Source organism: Oenanthe melanoleuca, chromosome 7, assembly GCF_029582105.1.
Source record: "Oenanthe melanoleuca isolate GR-GAL-2019-014 chromosome 7, OMel1.0, whole genome shotgun sequence".
NCBI classification, from domain to species: Eukaryota; Metazoa; Chordata; class Aves; order Passeriformes; family Muscicapidae; genus Oenanthe; species Oenanthe melanoleuca.
In genome coordinates, this window is record NC_079341.1 from 22199997 (window position 1) to 22222883 (window position 22887).

Here is a 22887-nt window from a genome sequence, read left to right on the forward strand (position 1 = left end):
AGGATAGTGCTTAGGACAAGTTTCCTGCATCTCTGCTTCTATAAAGCTTTTGCTTCACTAAAGTTTTTGACAATGCTCATAGGGTTATTTTAATCAAGCAGAGGCTTGTGGCATTGATTATGTTATTAAGGGACAGATATAAATCTGGACGAAAGCAGTAGATAACAAGAGGGAGATATCTACAGTTTCTTATCTGATGAGAAAATCAAACCAAGGGAGGATCCTGACCCAGTATTTAATAAATGACAGGTACTGAGTATTAAATTTTTAGAAGATCCAGAGCTGGGAAGAGCTGCCAGTTTGATGAAGCTCAGAACTACAGATAAGAATGATCTTGACAAATCTGAGAAACTGCATAAAAATAGGAGAGGTTGTTCAGTAGGAACAGGCAAGAGGTGCTAATCTTATCAGGATTAATCGAGTATAAATGTGGGATGGGAACAGCTGGGAAAGTAGTGGACCTTCAGAAAGGGCATGAAAGGTGACTGTCAATCACAAGGTCAGGCAGGTTGAAAGTAGAAGTGTCTAGAGAGAACCATAGCCTTCATACACATTGTGTGAAGTAACCCTCCTATTTTCTTCAGAATTGAGCTTTAGCTGGAATTCTGTATCCATCTTTGGGCTCTGGACTGAAAAAAATTATAGATTGACTGGAGAGGGGACAGAGGAGAGGAACATGAATGGTCAGGGGTCTAGAAAGGAAGATTTTGAGCGAAAGCGCAGGCAGGTGGTCTTCAGTTTGGTCTTAGTTTAAAGAAAAGCAAGGCTTGTGTCTTCCAGGAAGGGGAAGAAGTTAATAGAAACACTTTGAGCTGTTTTCTGTGCTTGTGGTTGATAGAACAAGAGGTAATAGACTAAATTGCAGACAGTAATTTTTAGGTTAAATATTAGGGAACACTTCCTGATAGTCAGGATATGTAGGGGTGGAATGGATTACTGTGGGAAAACACAGAAAACCCTTTGCTGAAGATCTTCCAACTGCTGTCCTGCATGGCACATCTATACCTGGCTGCAGCTGGGGGAAGGAAGCAAGCTTGTCTTTGAAGTCCCTCTTATACACAGAAAAGGTATTTCAAACCATCTTAACTGATTCTTCCTGGAGTTTTGTTTGTGAGGAAGAGTAGGTAGTTTCTGCTGCACAAGCCTTGTAAGTGTAGAATTTGTGGGAATAAAGCATACTAATTTGAATAACAAATTAATTACAGGCTTTACAGCCTGCTGTGGGAAAGAGAATTCCACATAAATGATTTTATTCTGTGGCCATGCATATTGGCCAATTCTCAACCACAGGCCTGACCAGCCCTCTGTTACCATTAACCAGGTTCTCTGACCTCAGTGTTGTCCTGGGAGACCTGGTCCTGGTTTTTGGAAGTGGCAGTACTGTTGCTGCACCATTTCTCTTGGTATGATTCTCAAAACAGCTGTGGATGATGTTGCATTAAGGACTTGGTGGCCACTTTGTCTGGCCAGTACATCCCTTGCCAGGCACTCCTTGCATAATGTCCCTGCCATGTGGGAGAACAGCTGGAATGGCATCTGGATATGGGTGGTAGGGGCAAATAGCAGTTACCCAGCTAAACAGGGCAGAACTGCAATCCTGTGATCTCTGCTTCTGCAGATGGAGTAGTATTTGAAGAACTTCTTAAAATTGCTTACTTAAAGCAGCCTTAGAGCCTAAGCTATTAAAAATCTATGCAAATAATGTCTAGTAGAAAAGTTGTATTCAAATAATGTGCAGATGCTGCCAAGTCTTTAAAGTCCATCCACTGAATTAGTGGTAGTTGTTGGCAGAGAGCCTGGAACTAGGGTTTGCTGAAGAGCTAAACCAGTTTTGATGTTGATAGCCTACAGGTGCAAAGAGAGAAATCAGAAAGCTTAAAAAGCAGGTATTCTGCTTTACTTATTCAGTGCATAAATTGCTGTGAGGAGAGAGGTTTAAATTTGTCACTTCTAATTCTTGGAGGGCAACATGTCTAGAACAAGCAGTTTAGTTGGCTAATTCATTTGCTAATCTTGTTTGATAAGGCAGTTTTAATACAAAATGCTTGCTGTATTTGAGTAAAAAGAAGCAGTAAAAACATAATTTTGTTCATTTTAACAAATTTCTGGGATCCATCCTAATGCAGTTTTGAATAAGACCTGGGTAAGTACATTTTAATAGAAAATATCTTACCCCATTTTTAACATAATATAGGAAAAGAAATTCTAAGCATATGGTAAATTGTGTAGTTGTGTAAACATGGATACATGGAGGTTAACCTCCTGATTTACAGTTAATATCAAAATGGTTGAAATTACTGTATTATTTGCAAATCGCGGTGGTGTAGGAGTTGATGAGCATCTGCTTTAGGAAAATTAACTGTAAAAAGTAAAATTGAGATTAAGGTGGTTTTTCTTTATTCCAATTGAAAATCATTCTGTTCTTCTTGGGAAAGAATAACTCCCCTTTTCCCTGTTTAACTGTTTTCTTGCTTGGTTTGCAAGTCCTGCCCTCTTCCCTCTACTCACATGAAGATTTCATATGGCAAATCTGCACCACGAAACCTGATTTAAATTACTCTTCATACAAGCTCAATTTCAGTTTCTATTCTTCCATCCCTGTATTTGAGTTCAGTTACTCTCATGTTGCTACTTCATCCTTTGTTAACAAACTTGCAATTTCCTTGCTTGTGTCTCAGTATTGACTTGCCAGGGGCTTGAGAATTCATCAGAACCTAAAGGGGAAACATGTTTTGAAGGAAAGGAAGAAGGGAAGAGTTATCTTGTGTATGTTAATCCACAAGGCCTGTAAAAACTGGTTGTAGTGTATATTTAAATATTATTCCATGGAGTAAGTGTAGCAACAAAGGCTGTCCCTCCACTGAGTCTCATGTAACTATGTTGAATGTTGACAGTGCCAAGCTCCCACTCCCTGGGGTTAATAAAAATAAATCTCCACTGAAATGTAAAACTGATGTTATATACCTGCTTATTCAAAACACTTAATCCTAATTCCATTCATCTCTAGGGTTCAAAAAGAAGTAAAATGGAGAATGATAAACCCGAGCTGGGTAATGCTGGTTTTGATGGGATGAGTGAAGATGAGCTGCTAGCAGCAGTCTTAGAGATTAGCAAAAGGGAAGCTTCTCTGTCTCTGAGCCATGATGAAGATAAGCCCACAAGCAGCCCAGACACTGGTTTTGGTGATGATGAAATTCAGGAATTGCCAGAAAACCTGGAATCTATGGAGATGGAGAAACCCAAAACAGTATTAGACCCAGGTAAGGCAAAGTAAGCATCTTAACTGGACTCCAGTGGGCTAAAGCAGGTTACTGATAACATCAGGTTGGTAATGGTTGATGTAGGAACTGGATGCAAGTGCACTCCTGAAACTGCCTAACTTGCTCAGAGTTTTAGGAACTTAAACCTTATAATTTCCCTGTGTATAAAGCATTTAATTCATCAAACTGAAAATGTATTTTCCTGTCAGTCTGCCACCTCCATGATTCGAAGTTAATTTCCATTTTGTTTCTCTCGTGATTAACACATGCTTCCACAGGTTCCTGTGCCAGACAATTAAATTTCATAATATTTGGTCATGTCTAGAACTGACATAAGCAGAAAGTATTTTCTTTTCTGTAGCTGTTGTAGCCTGAGCAGCACAGTAGCAGTGTTCACATAGCATAAGACTAGAATGCTTTTATAAAATGCAGCTATTTTGTCACTAGTTACTAATGAATTTAACTATCTCTCTATTTTTTTCTAAAGCTTTTTATGTGTGTAGACTTGTAAGCTTAATAGACTCAAGTGAATTGTGGCCTCTCAGAGACATGGTGAAGTACAAGGAGGGGCCTGTGTGATCTCAGTGTGGGGAAGTTGAGTCTCCCTTTAGCCAGCTGAAGGAAATGCAAGTGGTCTATCATTTATAGTGTGCTACATGTTTTTGGTCGGGATTTTAATTGCACTAGCATGGAAAAAGAAACCAACAATGTGCTTATGTCCTCTTAAGAGCTGGGAGGTTAATTAACAATAGAATACCCCACTGTTACCAAAAATGACACTTGATTCAATGAACAGCTCTTGCCAGGCTTGATGGTGGAAGCAGTGTGTAAGAACAATACTATATACTATGTATGTGATCAACCTGCTTTGTGCCCTCCTTTTTATACAGTAACATTGCTTATGGTGTTGTGAAAGAGAGTTGTGATAGAATGTGGCCACATAAACATATTTTTGTCCAGGATTTCTCTGGAAAGTACAGTGTAATTATTTGAGGGCTCTTTTGCTTTTAAGCAAGAAGTATGTATTTAATGTAAGTTCTGTATTTCTTCTTATATTGGAAGTTTTCAAAGTTCATGTAATATATTCTGGAGTTTTTTCATCTTAAACGGATTAGACTGATGGATTATGGTTCTGGTGCTGCTGGTCTTGTGTTTGAGGGTTCACAGGTACTGAGAGTATTATGCTTGTTAATAACTAACCAGATGTTGAAATCTGCACAGGACAAAACCATGAAGTTTCACATGCTGCTGCCTGATAGCTGTTGAAGCAGGTTCTGATACTTTCTTAGTTGCAAGCAAGAATCAAAGTGTCCTGCAGCTGCAAGAATGTATGCAGCAGTGGAATGAATGTTCATTTCAGATGTTTCGTAAAGCACTTCTGCCAAAGTGTTTACTTCAAAGGTGAACTAAAAAGTTTTAATCTTCATGCACCTTTAAAGCTCTACATGGTGCTCACAAGACTGAGGCTCTTAGCTGAAGCTAAAAGCAGCACATTTAGACAGTGCTTGAGATTTGTGCTTTTTTTCATCTTGCATTTGGTTTGGCTTTTATTGTGGCTTCATCTGTAGTACTCCGAGGTATAATACGCAATGCAAATCTTTATAATCCAGGTTTCTTATAGAGAAATTCAGGTTCATGGCTGCAGAAACCCAGTGGTGTGTGGCTTCTGTAGTTAAACTTGCTGTTTCTGAGTGAACATAAAAGGCTAAGAAGAGAACAGGTTCAGGGATTAATCAAATGGTCTGTTGTGCACCAGTTAAAATGAGTATAAGACTGTGCTTGAGAGCTTTTTCCATTTGACTCTTGTGTGGGTGTTTTATGGCAGGTGAGCTCCCTGTCAATAGGTGTCACTACGCTGCAAGGATTGTGGTGATTTAAAGAGGACTTAGCTGTAACAAACAGAAAAACCAGAAAAATCTAAACTGTGCTTTGTGATTCCTCAGGTCCTGCCAATTTCACTGAGATAACTAAAGATTTTGATGAGAATAAGGAAAACAAGACTCCAGAAGGCTCCCAAGGGGAGGTGGACTGGCTGCAGCAGTACGATATGGAGAGAGAGAGGGAAGAACAAGAACTTCAGCAGGCACTGGCTCAGAGCCTTCAAGAGCAAGTAAGAAGTAGTTTGCTTCTTTAAGTTGTCTTCCCCAACACTGGAAACCTGAAACCTATAGGAAAAGCTTGCATTCAGGCAGTAACTGCAGAGGAATTATTCTGCTGTTTTTTTGAGATAACCAGATGGAAAAAGGGTTGGGTTTCTCCTAGCTCCAGTGTCAGTAGAGTCATGACACTGGATACATCTGGACCCATTTTGTATTTGTTTTGAAAACTGTGTATCACATCACAGACCCACAGATTTATCAGAGTTCCCCATGCACTTTAGTGCACTGGTTTGTCACATTATATTAAAAACTATGATAACTCAACTAAACTCTTCCTCTCTGACGTCAAGATCCCAGCCCACCTTTAGCTTCTCTGGCAGTTGTTCCTTGCAGTGTGTCCTGTCAGGACTCAGTGATAGAGGCAGGTTTCAAAGCCAAGGCTAAGAATGGCCATGCCAGATCAGGCTAAGATGTGTCTATCCTAGGTGTGTTTCTGGTCCTAGTGAATAGGGGATGCTTAGTGAAGAATATAGGAACGGAACATTTATGAGATCCTTCCCTGTTAGTAAAGTAGAAAAAGGATCCCAAATTATTTAGTTGAAAACAAGTCCTTTAAATTAGGCTTGGAAAGAATGGGGTTCTTGAGTTGTGTGCTAAATATCTGTATTCCACTTGAATTGCAAGACCTGTAACTGATTTCTACAAGTTTAACCAAGCAGCAGAAAATAAAGCAAGCACTGAGCCAGGTCTTCCTTTAAATAGGTGCCCTTGTCTGCTCTCTATTAATACCAAAGCTGTCATGGTTTTCCTTATGAGACCTGATGTTTCCATGGCTCTTGGATTTTTTTCTCTCCCATTACTCATTATGAGGTGCTGGTTGGTATGTTCCATGCCAGATGTAGTTTTGATTCCTCAGTGCCGAGTAGTTTAACAAAGATTCCCAAATCCTTTAGAAATAGTGAGATAAAAGGCCTCATGCTAATAATGTAAAACTGCCCTTTGAGTGTTACTGCTACAGTTCTGAAGCAAAAATCTGCTATTCTAATGATTTGGGCATGGAAATGCAGTAGCTGTGGTTATCTTTATTTGAAATACATAGTTGGGGTGCTGTATTCAGGTGTGCTGAAAGCACTCAAACCCTAAATTAAGAAGCCAGCTCATTAAATATTACTGACTGGCTTGCTGTAGCTCTGGGCTTTTAAGAGTGGTGGGAGGAATAGGGGCATGATATTATCCAAACATTAGAAGTGTTTTTTGACTAGAGGTTTCTTTGCTCTTGGTCATGGTAATATTTTTAATACCTGGTTGTTTTAGTGTTGTCTTTTTGCATACTGCCTTTGTGGATTACACCTGTTACATAGAACCACTGGCTCCACTTTCAAATGGCTTAAAAATAACAAAATCTGTTAGGATTTAATGACCATGTCCTCAGCTGGCTTTGGTCAGAAGTAGACTAAATTTTGCCAAAGTGTGAGGAGCTTTGTGTGTGTGTGACAGCTTTCCTGAGCACAGGGTTGCAAATTCATTCAGATGCTTTTCAAATTAATGGTCCAGGGAAAGCATTTGGTGTTACTGGAGACTTGCTCTGCTGCATACCAAACTTCAGGAGCTTTGACAAGCCATTAAGGTTTGTCCCAGGTTCTGTTGCACAGGAACATTGGACTCTCGGTGGTTGCAAACATTCCTTCACACAGAACCTTTAATTTACAATGTCAAGTTTGTTGTAGAAACCAGAGCAGCACAGTTTCAATGGAAAAAGAGCACCACAAGAATTTTAAACAGTGAAATGTCTCAATGAGCTAAGTTTTGTTCTCTCCCCATTAGGAGGCACGAGAACAGAAAGAGGATGATGACCTCAAACGAGCCACGGAATTAAGTCTACAAGGTGAAACCTATTTAAGTTGTTCCAGTATGTTACTTTTGAGAGAAAATTGATATGTTGTATGAGTGCAGCTCCTGTCAGTAAGACAGCTGGGATTCATGTTCTTTTGGTGTGTGTTTTGTTGCATTTGGCACTCAAGATCAGTTTTCCTTGTTCTTGGTTGTAAAAGCAAATGCCAGGAAAAACTTAAGCTGAAAAATTACTTACTTCAGTCTGCTGAGTTTTTAGTTAGATACAGAGATATCTAAAGAGATATGTGTAGTGTATTATAAGCAACACAGAGAAAGCACAGTGGATCTTGAAACTTTGCATTCCCAGCAAAGCCAGCATTCTAATGGCCCTGGTCAGAACATCAGGATTATTTGTTACTTGCATTGGTATTTCAGGGCTGATTAATGAATGCCCTAGCCTTGCCTGGAAAAATGAATCAGAGCTGTTTATATCAGATACGAGATGGGAGGGGGACAGACCTTACTGCAAGGCATAGCTGTTGGGGGTGAAGAAAGAAACCCAAAACATACTTACTATCTGTCTCCTCCAAATCCAGTGCTGTAGGCCTCCTCAGGCACTGTTTAACATTTGTGTGAGGCTGGCATGCAAATGATTTCATACAATCTGGCAGAGCAAAGCATAATTGAGAGAAAATTCCTGCTCCAAAGAGGGAGAAGGAGGGATAATAAAGTATTGTGTTAAGACACTTGTAGTTGCTCAGGACCTTTTAAAGGCCCTCAGATGTTACTGGATGAACCTGTATCAGCTCCTGAAGAGAAGTTGAATGCTGCTTAGGCATCCCTCACCCTGAGCTCTGGCAAACTAAATGACCAGTCTTTCTCTGGTTTTCCTTTATTCATATCCAGGAAGAATTCAAGGCTAGAGTTCTTTCATCCCCTTGATTTGCAGGTGCTTGGCTTAAACACAAGCATTTCCTTGCTACTGTCTTGTTTGTAAGGCATCAGGACACAGTTGCTCAAGGAGATGTACATAATTTTGAGTGCAGAGCTGGTTGCATTATGAGGCATCCCAGTGATGCCATAAGCAGTAATCATCCTGGCACTGCTGGTGAAGTGGCCTTTAGCAATTCCTGTGGCAGGTGCTTCATGCACAGACCTACCAAAGTGGTTGTGTTTCTAGGCTGTAGTCTACCCTACACTCTAAAGAAGTGTGGAAAGCAGCAGTAAAGGATTCCCAGTTAAGTAAGGGAGTAGTTTGTAAACTTCCCAAGAAGATTATACTAATCCAGTGACTGATGATTTAACAGGACAAACAGTGTGAGAATCTCTTTGGCAAAACAACTCCATCACAGCTGGTGTGACAGTCTCTTGAAAACAGAAAAGAAAACAATTCCTGAGCAGTGTCCTGTTCATCTCAACTTCTCATTCACCCAGGACTCCATAGCTTTAATTTAACTGGTGAAAGCATAGCTACTTCTCCTAATGAGAACTGTACAAAATCTTAAATTAGTTGGGTAGCTGCAGAACCCTGGGAAGTTTGGAACAGCATGTACAGGGAGCAGCGGTGCCTTCCGGCCCTTTACAGAAAGCTGCGTGCATTTTGCTCAGCCAAGCAAACTGGAAGTTCCTGTGGTGAGCAGCCTTCTTACCATTGAAAACAATGAAAAGATGCCTGCTGCCAGCAGTAGCATTTTGATGCCAGTTTTAATTCAAAATTGCACTTTGTTGATGCAACTTATAGTTAAAACTGTAATTCATAGCTTCTCGTTGCAGGAACTTGCAGTTCACTGACCAGACTAGCTGTCCTTTTACTGTCTGTCCTGTCTGCAGCCCACTGCTGCTCCAGAGCCAATTGAGTGTTAACTGTTCTTGTATCACCCAGCTGTCGTTGCCTTTTGGAAAAGTATGAGGGAGATAGTGCTAAAATTAATTCCAAAATACTTAACTGTTACTCTGACAAGTTGGAAAAGGGCAAGAGCTTTTATTTGGAAATTCTAGTATCCCCTGTTTTCTTTGAAAGTGAAGCTTGAAATTTTATTACACCTGTTTATGTGGGTAGATATACCTCAACCTGTCGTGAATATCTGTGTGGTCTGCAGCTTCTCATGCAGTTATCATTGTTTCCTTGCTATCTAGAGTTTAACAGCTCTCTCCTGGACAGTGTTGGCTCTGATGAAGACTCTGGGAATGAGGATGTTCTGGACATGGAGTATTCAGAAGCTGAAGCAGAAGAGCTGAAAAGAAATGCTGAGGTGTGATCCATGATTTCAAAAGCCAACTGAGAAAAATAGCTATTCTTTATAGTATTGAAGGTAGTTTTACAGAACAGGTGTAGATACTAGAAAGATCTTCTATATTCTAAAGTGAAAACATAGAAAATTTCTATCTGTAAGTCTTACAGTGTTATTTTAGTTACCAAAAAAAAAAAAAACCCACAAAAAAAGCAACAAAAAAAGTCAGCTGCAGAGACCTTCTGAGTTCCTCTAAGAAACTCTCTGTAACAGTGTTGTCAGTGAACTCTGTAAGTAACATTTCCTGGTCAAGAGAATATTAAAAAATAAATTGTCAAAAGCCATTGAATAGAAAGTGCATGTTTCCTGCATGTAAAGAGAGTAAGTGTTGTCCACTGACATGGCAGGTGCAGGACAAGAGAATTTGAGCTACATATCCAGTATGGGCAGTTAAATCTCTGTACCATTATTAGTGGTATGTCTTTGATACTTCAGAAGTAAGCATGGTCTTCCTTTTTGGCTTTTCTGTTTATTTGCTGGATTAATTCTGACATCAGTGGAAGTTGCTCAGGAAATGGTTGTTTAGAAAACTCTGCAGTGTAGAGCTCATGTCAGCATCTGTTCTGAGGTCAGAGAGGCTCCTTTGGCTCACTGATAGATTAAATACACATTTCCACTTCTGGAAGGACTCCTTGTTAGGTGTGAACCAGAGTGTCTGTTTCTGTAATCCTTCATTGGGTTGCAGCTTTGAATACAGTAGCCAAAGTTGATGTCTCAGGTGTAATTCATCTTGTCCATAAGCTATGTGGAGGGGAAAAAAAAATGCCTGAAAGCTTAAATTGTACTTTTTTTTTTCCCAGACAGGAGAGCTTCCTCACTCCTATCGTCTCATCAGCATCGTCAGCCACATTGGAAGCACATCATCGTCAGGTAAAAGATGCCACGTTTTATTCTTCATCTCTTCTTTGCTTGAAAAATCTGTAATACAGAAATACTGTAGCAGAATTATTTATAGGGAAGAATTCAGGCAGCAAAGCAAATCTTCTGTCATGACTTGCTGGTGAGGGAGCAGGTTGGGGACATATCATGGTGCCAGACTACAACACATAGGAAACTTACAGCTTATGAGCTCTGTGAAATTGCTTGTGCTTGTTACTAGGGATTGAGGGACCCCTTAAGGGTCTTTTAGCATTTAAATCTGACATAGGTGGCTGGACCAGTGCACCTAGCTAACCAGCTCACTGGCTGAAGTGTAGCATGGAAAGGTGTGCAGAGAAGTTGTGGCTGCCCCATCCCCAGAAGTGTTCAAAGCCAGGTTGGATGAAGCTCTGGGCAGCCTGGTGTAGTGGAAGGTGTCCCTGCCCGTGGCAGGCAGCTTGGAACAGGATGAGCTTTGAGGTCCCTTCAACCCAAACCATTCTGTGATTCTGTTGTTAAGGTCATTATATCAGTGATGTCTATGACATCAAGAAGCAGTCCTGGTTCACCTACAATGACCTGGAAGTCTCTAGAACTCTGGAGACCACTGTTCAGTGTGACAGAGACCGAAGCGGATACATCTTCTTCTACATGCACAAGTGAGTGTCTTGGGTCCTAGAAATTACCTGCTGTTTGTGAGGAAGTGGGCTTCTCTTCTTCCTCTGGTCCTCTGCTGGGATGAAAAATGTCTCCAAAATGACAAAATTGAAGTGCTCTCAGTTCAGAGGTGTGGGGTTGTATGTCAATAATGCATAGTGGTTTAACAAATGTGTTGAATTGTATTTTGAGAATGGGATTCAGTGTCCAAGTGCATGTATTACACCAGGAATCATCATGGAGCTTGGGTTTTTTACTTCAGTGCTGTGATTTGTAAATGCTGTTACCCCTACTCCTAACAGTTGTGTTGTTGCAGCAGCCATGGTCATCTCAGCACACAGCCAAAATGAGGTTTGTAGGTAGAAATTATATGTTTTTAGGCACAGAGAACTGAAGAAGGTTTTTGTTTCCTCCTCTTCTGTCTTTGCTGGTGCTTAGAGATGTCAGATAAGACATCTCTCTTTGCCAGGATTTGTAATGCTTGAGTTTGTGGAGTAAATCCAGTTCCTGATTCCCTCAGGGCTATCTTATGTAGTGGTTTGTTGTTGTACAAAAGTTTCACTGTTGGTCTTTCCTTCTGTTCTAGAGACATCTTCGATGAGTTACTAGAAACAGAAAAAAATGCACAGCCACTTAGCATGGAAGTAGGAAGATCAGTTCGTCAGCCTCTGTGAAGAGTAAAACACCTTGTTCCTCCTGAGGAGCAAGGAAGATTCTGAACTTGTGCCAGACACGCAGGAGTAACAAACAGCTCAGGGCCAAAACATGAGACAAAAGGTAGAAATATGGGACGCTCGGTTTGTTGAACCATCTGTGCAAGTCCTGGGCCTGAACTTCACGTTTAAACCTTGACATCCAGAGCGACCCTCCTGTGGTGAAATTTTTTATGTTTCTCAAATGATTTTGTCAGCATGGAGCCTTAAAGAGTTGTAACAAGCCACAAGACTACAGCTGCTCATAAACTGGTTTAAAAAATAGTGCAAAAAGAGACTCGACTTTAAAAGCCCATTCACCTGTGAGATGTGAGTGGCGAAGATTTACATATCACTTGGCGCTTTTTTTTCTTTTCTCCAAGAGCAATTTAAGCAATAGACTGTAACCTGGCGTGTGTTGTGTTAGTAATATTCACTGGAAAGCCAGATCACTGAGCAGGCTCTTGCCAGTTATCTGGCTGACAGGCATTTTGGAATCACTCAAGCTGATGCGTTGTGACATTCATGGGTTTGTAAGCGCTCCGCTATTTTCGTGCGGTTCCAGGAAACAAACTGTCGGTGCTGTGGAATGTATTGATACCTGGTGGCAGCTCTGTTGTTTTTTTACACCATTCACTGTCATCCCCATTTAGACGTGAGATTATATATGTGATTTCTTTTGTTTTACAAGTTCTGTTATTTGGTTGCATTTTCTCCATGAGGTTGTTGCATCGGTGCCGTTTGGAGAGGTGAGGTCTCTCGTTGGGCGTGCTGTGTTCCACTCTGGAGTTGTGTTGCTTAGGGGCTGCTCCAGTGTGACTCTGGGATAGCTGAGTACCTGGAGCAACAGAGCAGTGGCCTCTGCATATTCTGGGAAGGAAAAAACATTCTGGCATTACCCTTCCTATTAAGCACCTGGCACCTGAACTGCTCTGTGATTGTACCGTGGTTTTGCCATGGTCTTGTGTTACCCCAGGGTAAGAGGCTTTGTACTGCAGCCATGTCTCCATTCTCCTCTCTGAGGAGTGCAAGAGTGCTCAAACTGTGAAACTAAACCAGGTGGAAAGCTTTCAGAAGGCCCTTCCATGTTCAGCATTAACAGAACATGGTTAGGAAGAAGTGATGCCTTCTGCTGGGTTTAGAAGCATGATGTTCTTTTTATAGCTTGTTTCAGCAGTGGGGGGGAGAAGCATATTAAGTTCTTTTTTTTTTTCAGCACCTTTGCACTAATGAAGCAGGGGCAGATGTTTCCTTTCACTGACATTTACTCATTTCAGAGAAGTTGTTGCTGTAAGCAGAGTAGTTGCTCTTGTTTTGGCCTCTAGTTTTGCAGCCTGAGTTTTAGAGGTGAAGGACTTAAGCAAAAAAAAAAAAAAATGAAAATCACCTTTTTTGCTGTTGAGATAGTTTCTGAGTTTTTTTAAACTATCATTAGGAGTTTCTCAGGAATAAATTGGCTGCAGCAAAGCAGACAAAACCATCGATTTTGGAGACAGCAGGCACCTTTCACAGGCACTTCCACACTAGAGTTTATCCTGGCAGGGTGTGTCGCTGCCCTCAGGGGCCTCTTCTCAGAGACAGCGTGGTGTCCTCCCCACCTCGAGCACAGGGGACCCTGGAGTGGTGAAGACTGACCTCCCTCCCAGTCCCAGGTGGGACAAGCACAGGGGCCCTGGTCACAGCAGCATCCTCTGCTCTCTGAGCCAGGGGCAAAGGCTTGGCTGTAGGCATGCCAGAGTGTTTATCTGGTGAGGTGCAGCCCGAGGTGGGTGTGTGTTAATTTATTACAAAGCATTATACTTTTCTATTGTCAATACTCATTTTGGTTGAATTCTGGGCGATGGGAAGAGGTGTTGATGTGGGAGTTGTCCTTTGAACTGATCTCCCTGTGAATGTGATGGACTGCTCCGTCCAGAGGGCAAACCTGTTTTCCCCAGGCACATCCTATGCTTGTGCTGTAAATAACTGGTATTCCTGTAGTATCAGAAGTCAGCTCTGCTTTTTTGGGTGACAAGGTTGTTTTCACAAGGCGCTGCACTCCAGTTAATTTATAATAAAAACAAACATTGCCTGATTTTTCAGTGCAGTAACTTTTGTTTTAAACCAGTTTTGTTTGGATCAAGGTGCAAAAGCTGATGCTTGAAACCAGTGTTCCTTGTTTTATGAAAAGTTCTTGCTTGTTATTCTATTCATTAAGAATTTGCAGACATGTACTATAATTTAAGCTTTTTTATTTGGCATATGACAGCTCAGTTGCACCTTCACCAGGGCAGGAGTGTCCACAGAGCCCCTTCCTTGCAGAAGCCACTTTTTCCCTGCCCAAGAGCCGGGGGGAGGATGACAGGTGTATAATCCTCAAGAGATGTGCTGCCCAGCAGTTGTGTCATTCCCACTGATCACACTGTTGCAGCGGCAACTTCAGTAAGGTTGGCCCTTCCATGTGGGATACCTGTCGTTGGGTATAGGTAGATGAAGCTTAGCTGTGGGCCCTGAACATGTACTAGCTCTTCCTCAGTTAAACATTTACCCACTTGTGAATCAGCCTAGTTTAGTACAAGTGTGATTCAGCACAGAAACTCAAGAAACTCCCATCCCTCTGTTCCTTTCGTCGCTTCGTTCATTGTCTGACGGAAAATTTGCGTTTGATTTACACCCCTAATCTGAGAGGGGCAGAGCTTGAACTGGAGCTTGTGTGCGGGTCCCTGGGGAGCCCTGGCCAGCAGGGCTGCACAAAGAGCCTTTGCAAAGCAAGGACTGTTTTCCCAACTGGAGCGGCAGAGTGGGACTGACGGGAGGAGAGAGCGAGCTCTGCAACACCTGTGGCCTCGGCCTCGCCTTCCCCCTGCTCAGTGCAGCACAGATAAGATCACCCGTGCATCTTCCTTCCTGCCCTGCACTCGAGGAAGGGCTGAGTGCCAGCTCAGCGCTTCCTGCTAGGGTTCACCCTGGCACCAGGCACGTGGGGAACGTCGTGATCCGGGAGGGGGGCTGGGAATAACTCATCTGCTTTGTTTTTAATGGAGCTAATTCTCCCTGTACTTGCCCGCCAAAGAGAGAAAAAGGGGTGCAGGACCCCTGGCAGCTGCTGTCCATGTGGTTTGCTGCCAGAATCCAGCCTTGCCTGCCTCTGGCTTCTGCCTGCACCCTGACTTTATGGTTCTTTACACTGTTGATGTGGAGCAGTGCTTTTCTCTGTGTTTTAGCAGACCTGTTCCTCTCTATTCTTTACAGTTTTTGCTCTTGGGTTCCCCGTTTTTAAATGATGTGTAGATAGATTTTTGTGAAATTAAAACCTCTTTATTAACCCTCTATTGATTTGGAATCTTATTTCTGCTGGCTCTTGCTGGGCATTGCACCTCTGCATCCCCTTTTGCATTGGGACTTTGCTCAGCTGTTTGAGAACATCCTGTGTGTGTTCACTGCCCCTCAGGACATGTCCATCCTGGCCCCCCTGAGAGAGGTATGTCCCAATGGGGGACATCTCAGTCCCTCTCAGCATCCCTGTAGAGCCCAAGCAGAAGGGAGATGTCCTCCTCCCCTCCTGGGTCCAAGGACAAGTGATCCCTGGTGTCAATCCCCACGGGCACAGTGTCCCCTCATTCACCTTTGGTAGCACACATATTTACTGCAGTTCAGGTGATAAGGGAAGGAGTGGCTCCAGCTGTATACTGGACCTTTAGCCCAGAGCTGCAGGTGCCGGGATGGGAGAGTCCTGGCTCCCTGAGCATGCCCAGCCAGGACAAAGGAAGGCCTCAGGCAAAGGAGCTGAGGGTGAGGGGAGGACTGGTGGTAGAGTCAGCAACTGTCTCCCCTATGTGCCAGCTCTTAACCAAATAACCCCCACAGCTGGGGCTGGGCCTTGGGGTTGGAGGGGAGAGACCACAGCCCTATTTTCCAAACTGATTTTATTTACTAAAGAGCTGGGATTGTCCTTGTGCCCAGGCTCCTACCCTAGAAGAGTCCTTTGTCTTTCTTGAGCTTCTGTTGTTTCCACAAGGGCAGGCTGCTGAAGGCAGAGCGGTTCATGCCAAAAACAGCCTGGAAGTCCTCATTGGAGAGGTGGTCCTGGGGCCAGAGAAAGGAGGTTGAGCTGAAGAAGTGGGGGGGCTTTCCCTGTCTCCCCCTCCAGCAGCCCCTTGGCCTCATCTTACCTCCTTCCTGCTGGGATCCACACCCCGGGGCAGGTCCTCAGCTGAGGTGTTCACCAGCACATCCAAGGGAAAGATCTCCAGTTTGGAGGGGACAAGAGTGGTGGAGGCAGTGAAGACCTCTTGTGTGGATGTGATCACCTGAATGGGGGGCGCAGAGTCACATCAGAGCCTGGCCCAGGGCTGGAGGCACCAGGCTGGCTCCAGGTGCCTGCTGACTGGAGCATCTGTCCTTGCAGCTCCTCCTGGCACCTGCCAAGGGGGTGGGAGGGCTTTCTGTGCCCTTCTCCTCGTGCCACTTACTGAGGTGAGCTGCCCAAAGCTGCTGTCATCGCCCAGCTCAGCTCTCAGCGTCTCGTAGGATTTCTTGTCCTGGGAAGGAGACAAAAGTGCTCAAGGCCCTCAGCACACTCAGGGGTCAGGCAAGCTGCTGCCCACACCCTGAAGATGCTCCTGGGGCCAGACCCGCATCTGGTCCCTTCTGTAAAGGGACTCCCTGTTCTTGCAAACCCCCTCCATAACTCACATCCCAGCTGAGAGGGTCCCAGGCCAGGAACCAGCCAGTGAAGGTGGGGGGCTCATGGCCCTGCTTCACCACAATGATGGGGGTGTTGAGGTCCCGCCCGCTGGGGTGGCTCCGCAGGTACTCCTGTGCCATCACTGCTGCTGCCTCCTTCTCTGACTCATTGGCCTCTTTCCCAATCCAGAGGAAAACCTGCAATAAAGTCACTGTGTCCACCTCTGGGGTGAGATTGAGCCCTCTGGGGCCATGGTTGGAGGCACATGGGGCTCTGTCCATGGGGAAGGACATTGGGAAGGAGCATTCCCGGAGCAAGAAGACTGGAAGAAGGCATCATGGGGCCACATATAAGCAGGTTTCCAGCCTCCCGTCCCACCAGCTGTGGCTGATGCAGGTCCTCCAACCCCAGGAACATCAGACTGTGGGATCAAAGGTCTGTCCCCTGCTCCATGCTCCCCCAGCTCACCTGGTCCCAGGTGTCTAGTAGGTAAACATCACTCTCCTCCAGGTCCTCCTGGGTGAAGTCTATGATCTCCGTGGCCAAGAAGGTGCCTGTCTTGTTAGAGCACTCAAAGAGTCGGGGGGGCACAGAGGGGGTCTCCTCCTGCAGCCTGAGAGGGGTGATGGGAATGAGGCTCACCCTGCTTGGGGACTGGTGACCCATCTTACCCCTGGGCATGGGTAGGGACAAGACTGGTACCTCTTGCTGCTGGCATATTGGGACTTGCCCCCCAGGGCCAGCCAGAACTCAGGTGGCTCCTGTCCTTCTGCAATCACTGGCTTCTCCATCTTGGAGATTATGTCAGCCACAGTCTTGGCCATCTCCCGTTCATCCCCGCTGCAGCCCTGCCAAGCAAGCACAGCTGCTCCATCACTGGCCCAGGCCAAAGAGGAGGAAGAGGTGGGGATAATTCTCTTGCAGGTGGTGGCACCCACGCCAGTGCCCAGCAGTACCCACCTTCCCATACCAGAGGTAGCAGCAGCTGGGGGTTTTGAGCACAAAGACATCGTTGGAGTTGAGGGAGGAGGCTCGGACAGGCACCTCGAAGGCCTTGGTGTTGTACTCGTTGGTGCCGTGCACTTGGAAGAGGCGGGTGGAGGGCGCGGGCTCAGTGCTGCCCTCCCGTGATGTGCCACCCTGGGGGACAGGGACAGGAGGTCACCACTGGTGCCACAAGCTCACTCAGCTGCCCATGCCCCAGCGCCCCTGTGCTCACCGAATACACCACCATCTTGCCCTTGAAGATGGCCATCAAATGGGCTGGCTCCTTGCCCATGGTGACACGAATCTGCACGGGCTCGTTGTTGTACTTCTGGTCCAGGGCGACGGCTTGGTAGGCAGAGGCAGCCAGCTCGTCTGGGCTGGCTTGGCGGCCCTGGGCAGGGCAGAGGGGGCTCAGCACCCATCACAGCCCCCTTGCCCTCTTGGGAAGAGGCAACTCTCATGCTGTTCCCAAGGGGCAGGGAGGTACACCCCTGTCCCCCACCCATGGGGCAGTGACCTGGGGGTCTCACCTGCCAGATGTAGATGATGCGGTTCACCTTGGGCCCCACAAAATAGGTGTAGAGGATCAAGTAGCAATCCCCACCATAGAAATGGCCCAGCCACTTCTTCTCTACAGGCACCAGCTCATTGTTCTCCACACGCCAGACCTGGTGGAAAAGGGATAGGCTGCTGTAAGACCTGGTGCATCCTCCTGACCTGCAGACCCTGGAACCCACAGTATCCCCTGGTATAGTAAAGGGAGTGCCTGAGAGGGTCCCACATTCTTCCATGACCACCCTACCTCCACTTCTCCAGATCCATCATCCACCATCTTCTGCTGGGCAGCCATCTGGGGCTGGGCATGCAGAGTGGTAGCATCAAACTTCACCTGCTCCACCTTGGCTGTGGGGAAGGGCAGAGGGGTGAGGCAAATCCTTCAGGCCATGGGGCTGCCCCCACAGCCTGCCCATCCCAATCCAAGAAGTCCTTCTACACTGGAAGGAGACACTCACCCACTTTGCCTACGGTGTGGGTTTTGCCCAACCCAGTGCTCTGGTTTGGGAGAGTCCATTTTTGGAAGAGCTGCCTGAAGACAGCTGACTCAGACCCATCATTCTCTGTTTCCACGCTGGTGCTGTCTGGATAGTTCTTGGCTTTGATGAAGCCCTGGTGGGATCCAAACACAGAGCGTGGGCATGGAGTGCCTGGCACCCCAGGGAGCAGTCAGGCTATCCCATAACAAGTCCCTAACCCAGCACCCACCAGCGCCCTGCTCATTGCCTGCTGCTTCTCCTCCTTGCTGGCATTCTTGCCCTTCCAGACGAAAATCCTGATACCTCCTTGATCAAGGATGTAGCAGTCCTTGAAGAAGGGGCAACAATAAAAATTAGAACTTTAGGCAAGTCCACCGAATCCAGCTTTTGAAGGATTAAAGCTGCCAAGGAAATCAGGTACATGGGTGACAGACCTCGTGCAGGAGCATGTCTTGAGTTAGGGGTCGAACTCCCACCTCCTGTATGACCAGGTTCCCATTGGCATTGGAGACGCTGACAGGAGAAAAAGAGACGAAAAAAGTCTTAAGATATTGGGTTGGAAAACCCCCTCCCCATTACAGGGTGGTAGGGTTTAGTGGGGGTGTGCCCTCCCCATCCCCTTCCTCAGCCAGATCGTGACACAGGTGGTGACCAGGGGCTCTCTTGCTGTGCCATGGTGGCAACTTGGTTTATAACTTGCCCTGCCATGCAGCTCACTCATAGCCACAAGGAGGGACAGAGGAGTGCCAGATGTTACAGGGCCACTGAGGGGCACTGCCACAGCATCCAAAGGTGATGCTTGCACAAGCATCTCTATCAGGTACCAATCCCCTTGGCAACTGGGATTCCTCTTGCTCCAATGGCACCCAAAGTACTTATCCCCACCCTTGCTGTGGCTTTGACCCTTCTTGGTGTCTGTCCATGGGGCTGGGAGTCATGGGACATAGCAGAGGTAGCTGCTGGCTCCCTCCCTCCATGGAAAATGCCCCTGTGTAACCCACCCCCAACAACTCACTGGTAGAGCTTGAGGGAGGACTTGACTATCTGGTCCACTTTTTCATCAGGGATGGCTGGCTGGATGTCCCTCTTCTCACCCAGCACATGCTTAAGGACCTTCATGAGCTCTGGTGAGGCGTCCTCATCCTCACCATCCACTACGCCCACCTTGGCACGGCCCCCACGCTCCCGGTCCCGGATATCCTTGGCCAGGGTCATCGCCTGCAGCCAGGGGAGAAGGGATAAGCCCAGATGAGGGAGGGGAGGGGGTGGCTGGTGACCCCCCTTCTTCCAGGAGGGGACCTGGAGACCCCCTGTCCATACCCTCAGCCTCTCGTTCCGGTTGCTCTCAGGGCCATTCCACTGGATGATGAGCTGGCCCAGGTCCAGCAGGAATACATCTCCTCTGTTGAAGCTTTTCCAGCTCATCTCCACCTGCAGCAGGACAGGATTGGGAAGGAGGGGTATCAAGCAGCAGAATGCCTGAATCCCCATGGCTCTGCAGCCCCTCTCACTCAGGAATAGAGGCCTCCAGCCTATATTCCTTCTCCCTGCCCCGAGAGGGACTTCCTGGGAAGCAGTTGCTCCTAAGGCAAGGCAGAATCCTCCTGCACCCACTGTGTGCCCTGCTTGAAGGCAGCTGTGTCTGGGGGGAGCTCTCCACACACCCCGTGACTCACCTCTCCTGCCACCACATTCTTCTTGCCCTTCACATGCAGCAGCCGCTGGACGTTGTAGGTGTTTGTCTCCACATGCTTCATGCCTGAGGCCACCCCACCCTTCTTATAGCTGGGAGGGGACAGACAGGGGTGTCAGCCCTGGATCCCCCTCCTCACACCACTCTGTGTAAAGGGAGGTATTCAGGGACCCCAACCCACACACAAGGTAATGAACAGATGGAGCCCAGCTCCAGATCTTCCTTCTTCCTCCCCCACTTCACTGAGACAGAGCTGATCCATCTCCCCTGGGGATGTCTCCCCAGGACCCCTCCCCACTGTCACCACCACGGGAGCAGATCCCACAGACATACATGATTCCCTGCTTGAAGTAGGCGCGGAAGGTCTCGCTCTCGTGTCCCTGGGCCTCGCGGTGCTGCACGGCCACTGAGCCCAGGTGATCATCCATCTGGGTGGTGTAGATTGCAGCTGCCCCCTGCTCATCCTGGCTGGACTCCTTGCCCAGCCAGTAGTGGATGTCGTAGCTGAAGTTGCTCCCAGACTTGCGCGTCTGCAGGACACCAGTTCTCGCTAGAAGAGCCCCTGTGTCCCCAGGCCACGCTGGCCACAGACACCCCTCCCTGTGCCCAGCCCCTCAGGGCAGAGCCCATTCCCAGTTTCCCCCGACTGCCCTACCGACAGCAGGACGTAGCAATCCCCCTCGTAGAAGTTGCCGTAGCTTTTGGTGGGCACTGGCACCATCTCCATGTTCTGCGGAAGGAAGGGACACATCAGCCCTGGTGGGGAACCCCCACCCCTGCCCCCAGCACTGGGAGCTGCTGGGCTTAACCCTGGATGCTGCACCCAAACCCAGGTACTGAGGACACAAAGGATCTTCCCTCACAGAGGCCCCCACCCCCAGGCAGCCCAACCGTGTGCCCCCGTTCCCACCTCAATTCGCCATATCTGGATGCCCGGCGTGGTCTTGTTCAGTGTCCTGGAGACTTTGGCGCTGAGCTCCACCATGGTGACAGGTACCACCGGCACGGGGACCTGCCAGCATCGGCAACACCCTCGTTAATGACAGGCAGTGTCATTAAGAGCTGGGACACAGCCAACCTGCTGTGCCATCTGCTTCCCTGCTTGCTCTGCAGAAAGCCCAGCTGTAAACCCCCCTGCACAGAGCTGCACGGGGCAAGGGGATCCCAGCACCGTGGTGTCAGGTCTGTGGGCACAGGGGTGGGGCTGCCACCCCCTCAGCTTGGCTGACACTGCAGCTAATGACTGCACCAGGGTCCAGGCTGGGAAGGGACAGGGTTCCACAAGTGCACCAGTGCCCTGCCCTGTCTCCAGTCATGGGACAGGGCAGTGCAGGGCGCCCAGAGCACAGCTGCCACAGCTGGGTGACACTGCTGTGTGGTGGCCTGTTCCTTCCCAGGACCAGCAGGAACTGGCCCTGCTCAGCCTTGTCCTGGCACAGCTTGGCATGAAGTGGAACAGCATGACATGGCCACTGCTTACACACACACACAGATACACACACTGGCCCCTGCTTCCAAACCCCCTGGCAGATCCATGCCCCCCAGGGCAGGCACAGCCTGGCTCCACAGGGGTGCTGAGTGCCAGCGCTGCCCAGGCTGTCCACAGCCGTGCCTGCCAGGCTGACAGGGCTCCCCACAAGCAGACAGAGGGGCCAGGTAAAGCCACCAATGTTTCCCAGCTGGAGGCTGGCATTGCCCAGATGGGAGCTCTCTGCTTCCCAGCCCTGTGAAACCCCACCTGGCCCCACTGCTGCCCCACAAGCACCCACATCCCATGCCTCAGACCCAGGGAGTGGCATCCCCGCAGCACAGCCCCAAGGTGGGGCTCAGGTGCGTCTCCAAACCCATCCCCAAGAGTGATGGTGGCCATGGGATGTGCTGTCCACCCCATGCCCACCCTCTGTCCCCTCACCCTACCCCAACCCCTCACCTTCCCTGCAGAGCTGGGTGCACAGGTGAGCGTACCTAGGCGGAGTGCTCAGGTGCCAGCACCCAGGAGACCTTTGTTCCCTCGTGTCCCAGCCTTTGCTCACCATATAAGGGCAGGGACAGCCCAGAGTCAAGGTCCCCTCAGCCCTCCAAGACTTTGTGGCACCTAAGAGCCCCGTTACTCATGGGGTGTTTCCCCCCCAGGCGCTATTGCACCCTGCCCACAGGCTGGCTGTGCCCAGGTGTCCTCTGCCCTCCCCAGGCATCTTCGCCTCCTGGCCCTTGGTATTGAGTCCATGCTGAATATTTTTCTTTTGCATTCCACCAAGAAGTTCCATAAAGTGATAGCAATGGGCTGGACCAGGACACATGGGCATCAGCCACAAACAGAGGCGCCTTGATGCCATGGGGATGGGCTCTGCCACTCCCCATGCACTAAAATCCCCAAACCCTCTCAGACATGGAGCACTAAAACCACAGAAATGGGGTTTTTCTTGTGCCTCCTCCCCCAAAAAGGTTCCATAAAGTGACAGCAATGCCCCATCTTCCCAGGGCGTTCCCCTCCCACCCCCTAAATGGCACATCACCACCCTGGCCATGGGACTGTCCCCAGGCTGTTCCACAGCCCAGCTGGAGGCCAGATCCCAGGTGATTCTTGGCTTTGCCTCCCTGCCTTGGGAATCTCCACAGCTCCCTGGAGATGGAAAGGGGGCTCAGAGATGGGACATGGGGCTGGGGCTTGTGGGATGACAGGACAGGACATGAAGTGGTGGCACGCTAAGCCCAATGCCCTGTCCTATACCCCAGCCCCAAGGGCTGGTATCTGTGATGCTGGCAGACAGGAGAAGGGACTGAAGCGGCTCGCAGGCCCGAAGGAAGTTTTGGGGA

At 47.6% G+C, this 22887-nt stretch overlaps 2 protein-coding genes across 4 annotated transcripts in view; one reads left to right on the top strand and one right to left on the bottom strand.

Annotated features, from left to right (window-relative positions):
- USP37 (ubiquitin specific peptidase 37) overlaps positions 1–13808 on the top strand; it is a 31932-nt gene extending 18124 nt beyond the window's left edge. Inside the window, exons 18-24 of the mRNA XM_056495975.1 lie at positions 3008–3260; positions 5204–5370; positions 7184–7244; positions 9329–9444; positions 10284–10353; positions 10862–11000; positions 11585–13808. Coding sequence (XP_056351950.1) covers positions 3008–3260; positions 5204–5370; positions 7184–7244; positions 9329–9444; positions 10284–10353; positions 10862–11000; positions 11585–11672 — 894 coding nt within the window. The 3' untranslated portion in view covers positions 11673–13808. The remainder of the gene's footprint in view (positions 1–3007; positions 3261–5203; positions 5371–7183; positions 7245–9328; positions 9445–10283; positions 10354–10861; positions 11001–11584) is intronic.
- Positions 13809–13904: 96 nt separating this feature from the next.
- On the bottom strand, positions 13905–22107 carry VIL1 (villin 1). Of its 3 annotated transcripts, XM_056495977.1 has the most exons (21): positions 22001–22107; positions 20981–21082; positions 20726–20800; positions 20404–20600; positions 20054–20162; positions 19698–19808; positions 19393–19595; positions 18812–18890; positions 18607–18705; positions 18357–18510; positions 18146–18246; positions 17874–18011; positions 17576–17734; positions 17317–17496; positions 17059–17204; positions 16825–16969; positions 16365–16553; positions 16142–16210; positions 15842–15979; positions 15641–15755; positions 13905–14139 (listed from the first exon to the last, which is right to left on the bottom strand). In XM_056495977.1, the coding sequence occupies exons 2-20, from the start codon at positions 21053–21055 to the stop codon at positions 15642–15644; spliced, it is 2481 nt and encodes an 826-aa protein (XP_056351952.1). In that variant the 5' UTR covers positions 21056–21082; positions 22001–22107; the 3' UTR covers positions 13905–14139; position 15641. The 3 variants fall into 3 exon arrangements, with proteins under 3 accessions (XP_056351952.1, XP_056351951.1, XP_056351953.1); XM_056495976.1 differs by lacking the exon at positions 13905–14139 and having other exon boundaries at positions 15579–15755; XM_056495978.1 differs by lacking the exon at positions 13905–14139 and having other exon boundaries at positions 15579–15755; positions 22036–22101.
- Between the last annotated feature and the right edge of the window lie 780 nt (positions 22108–22887).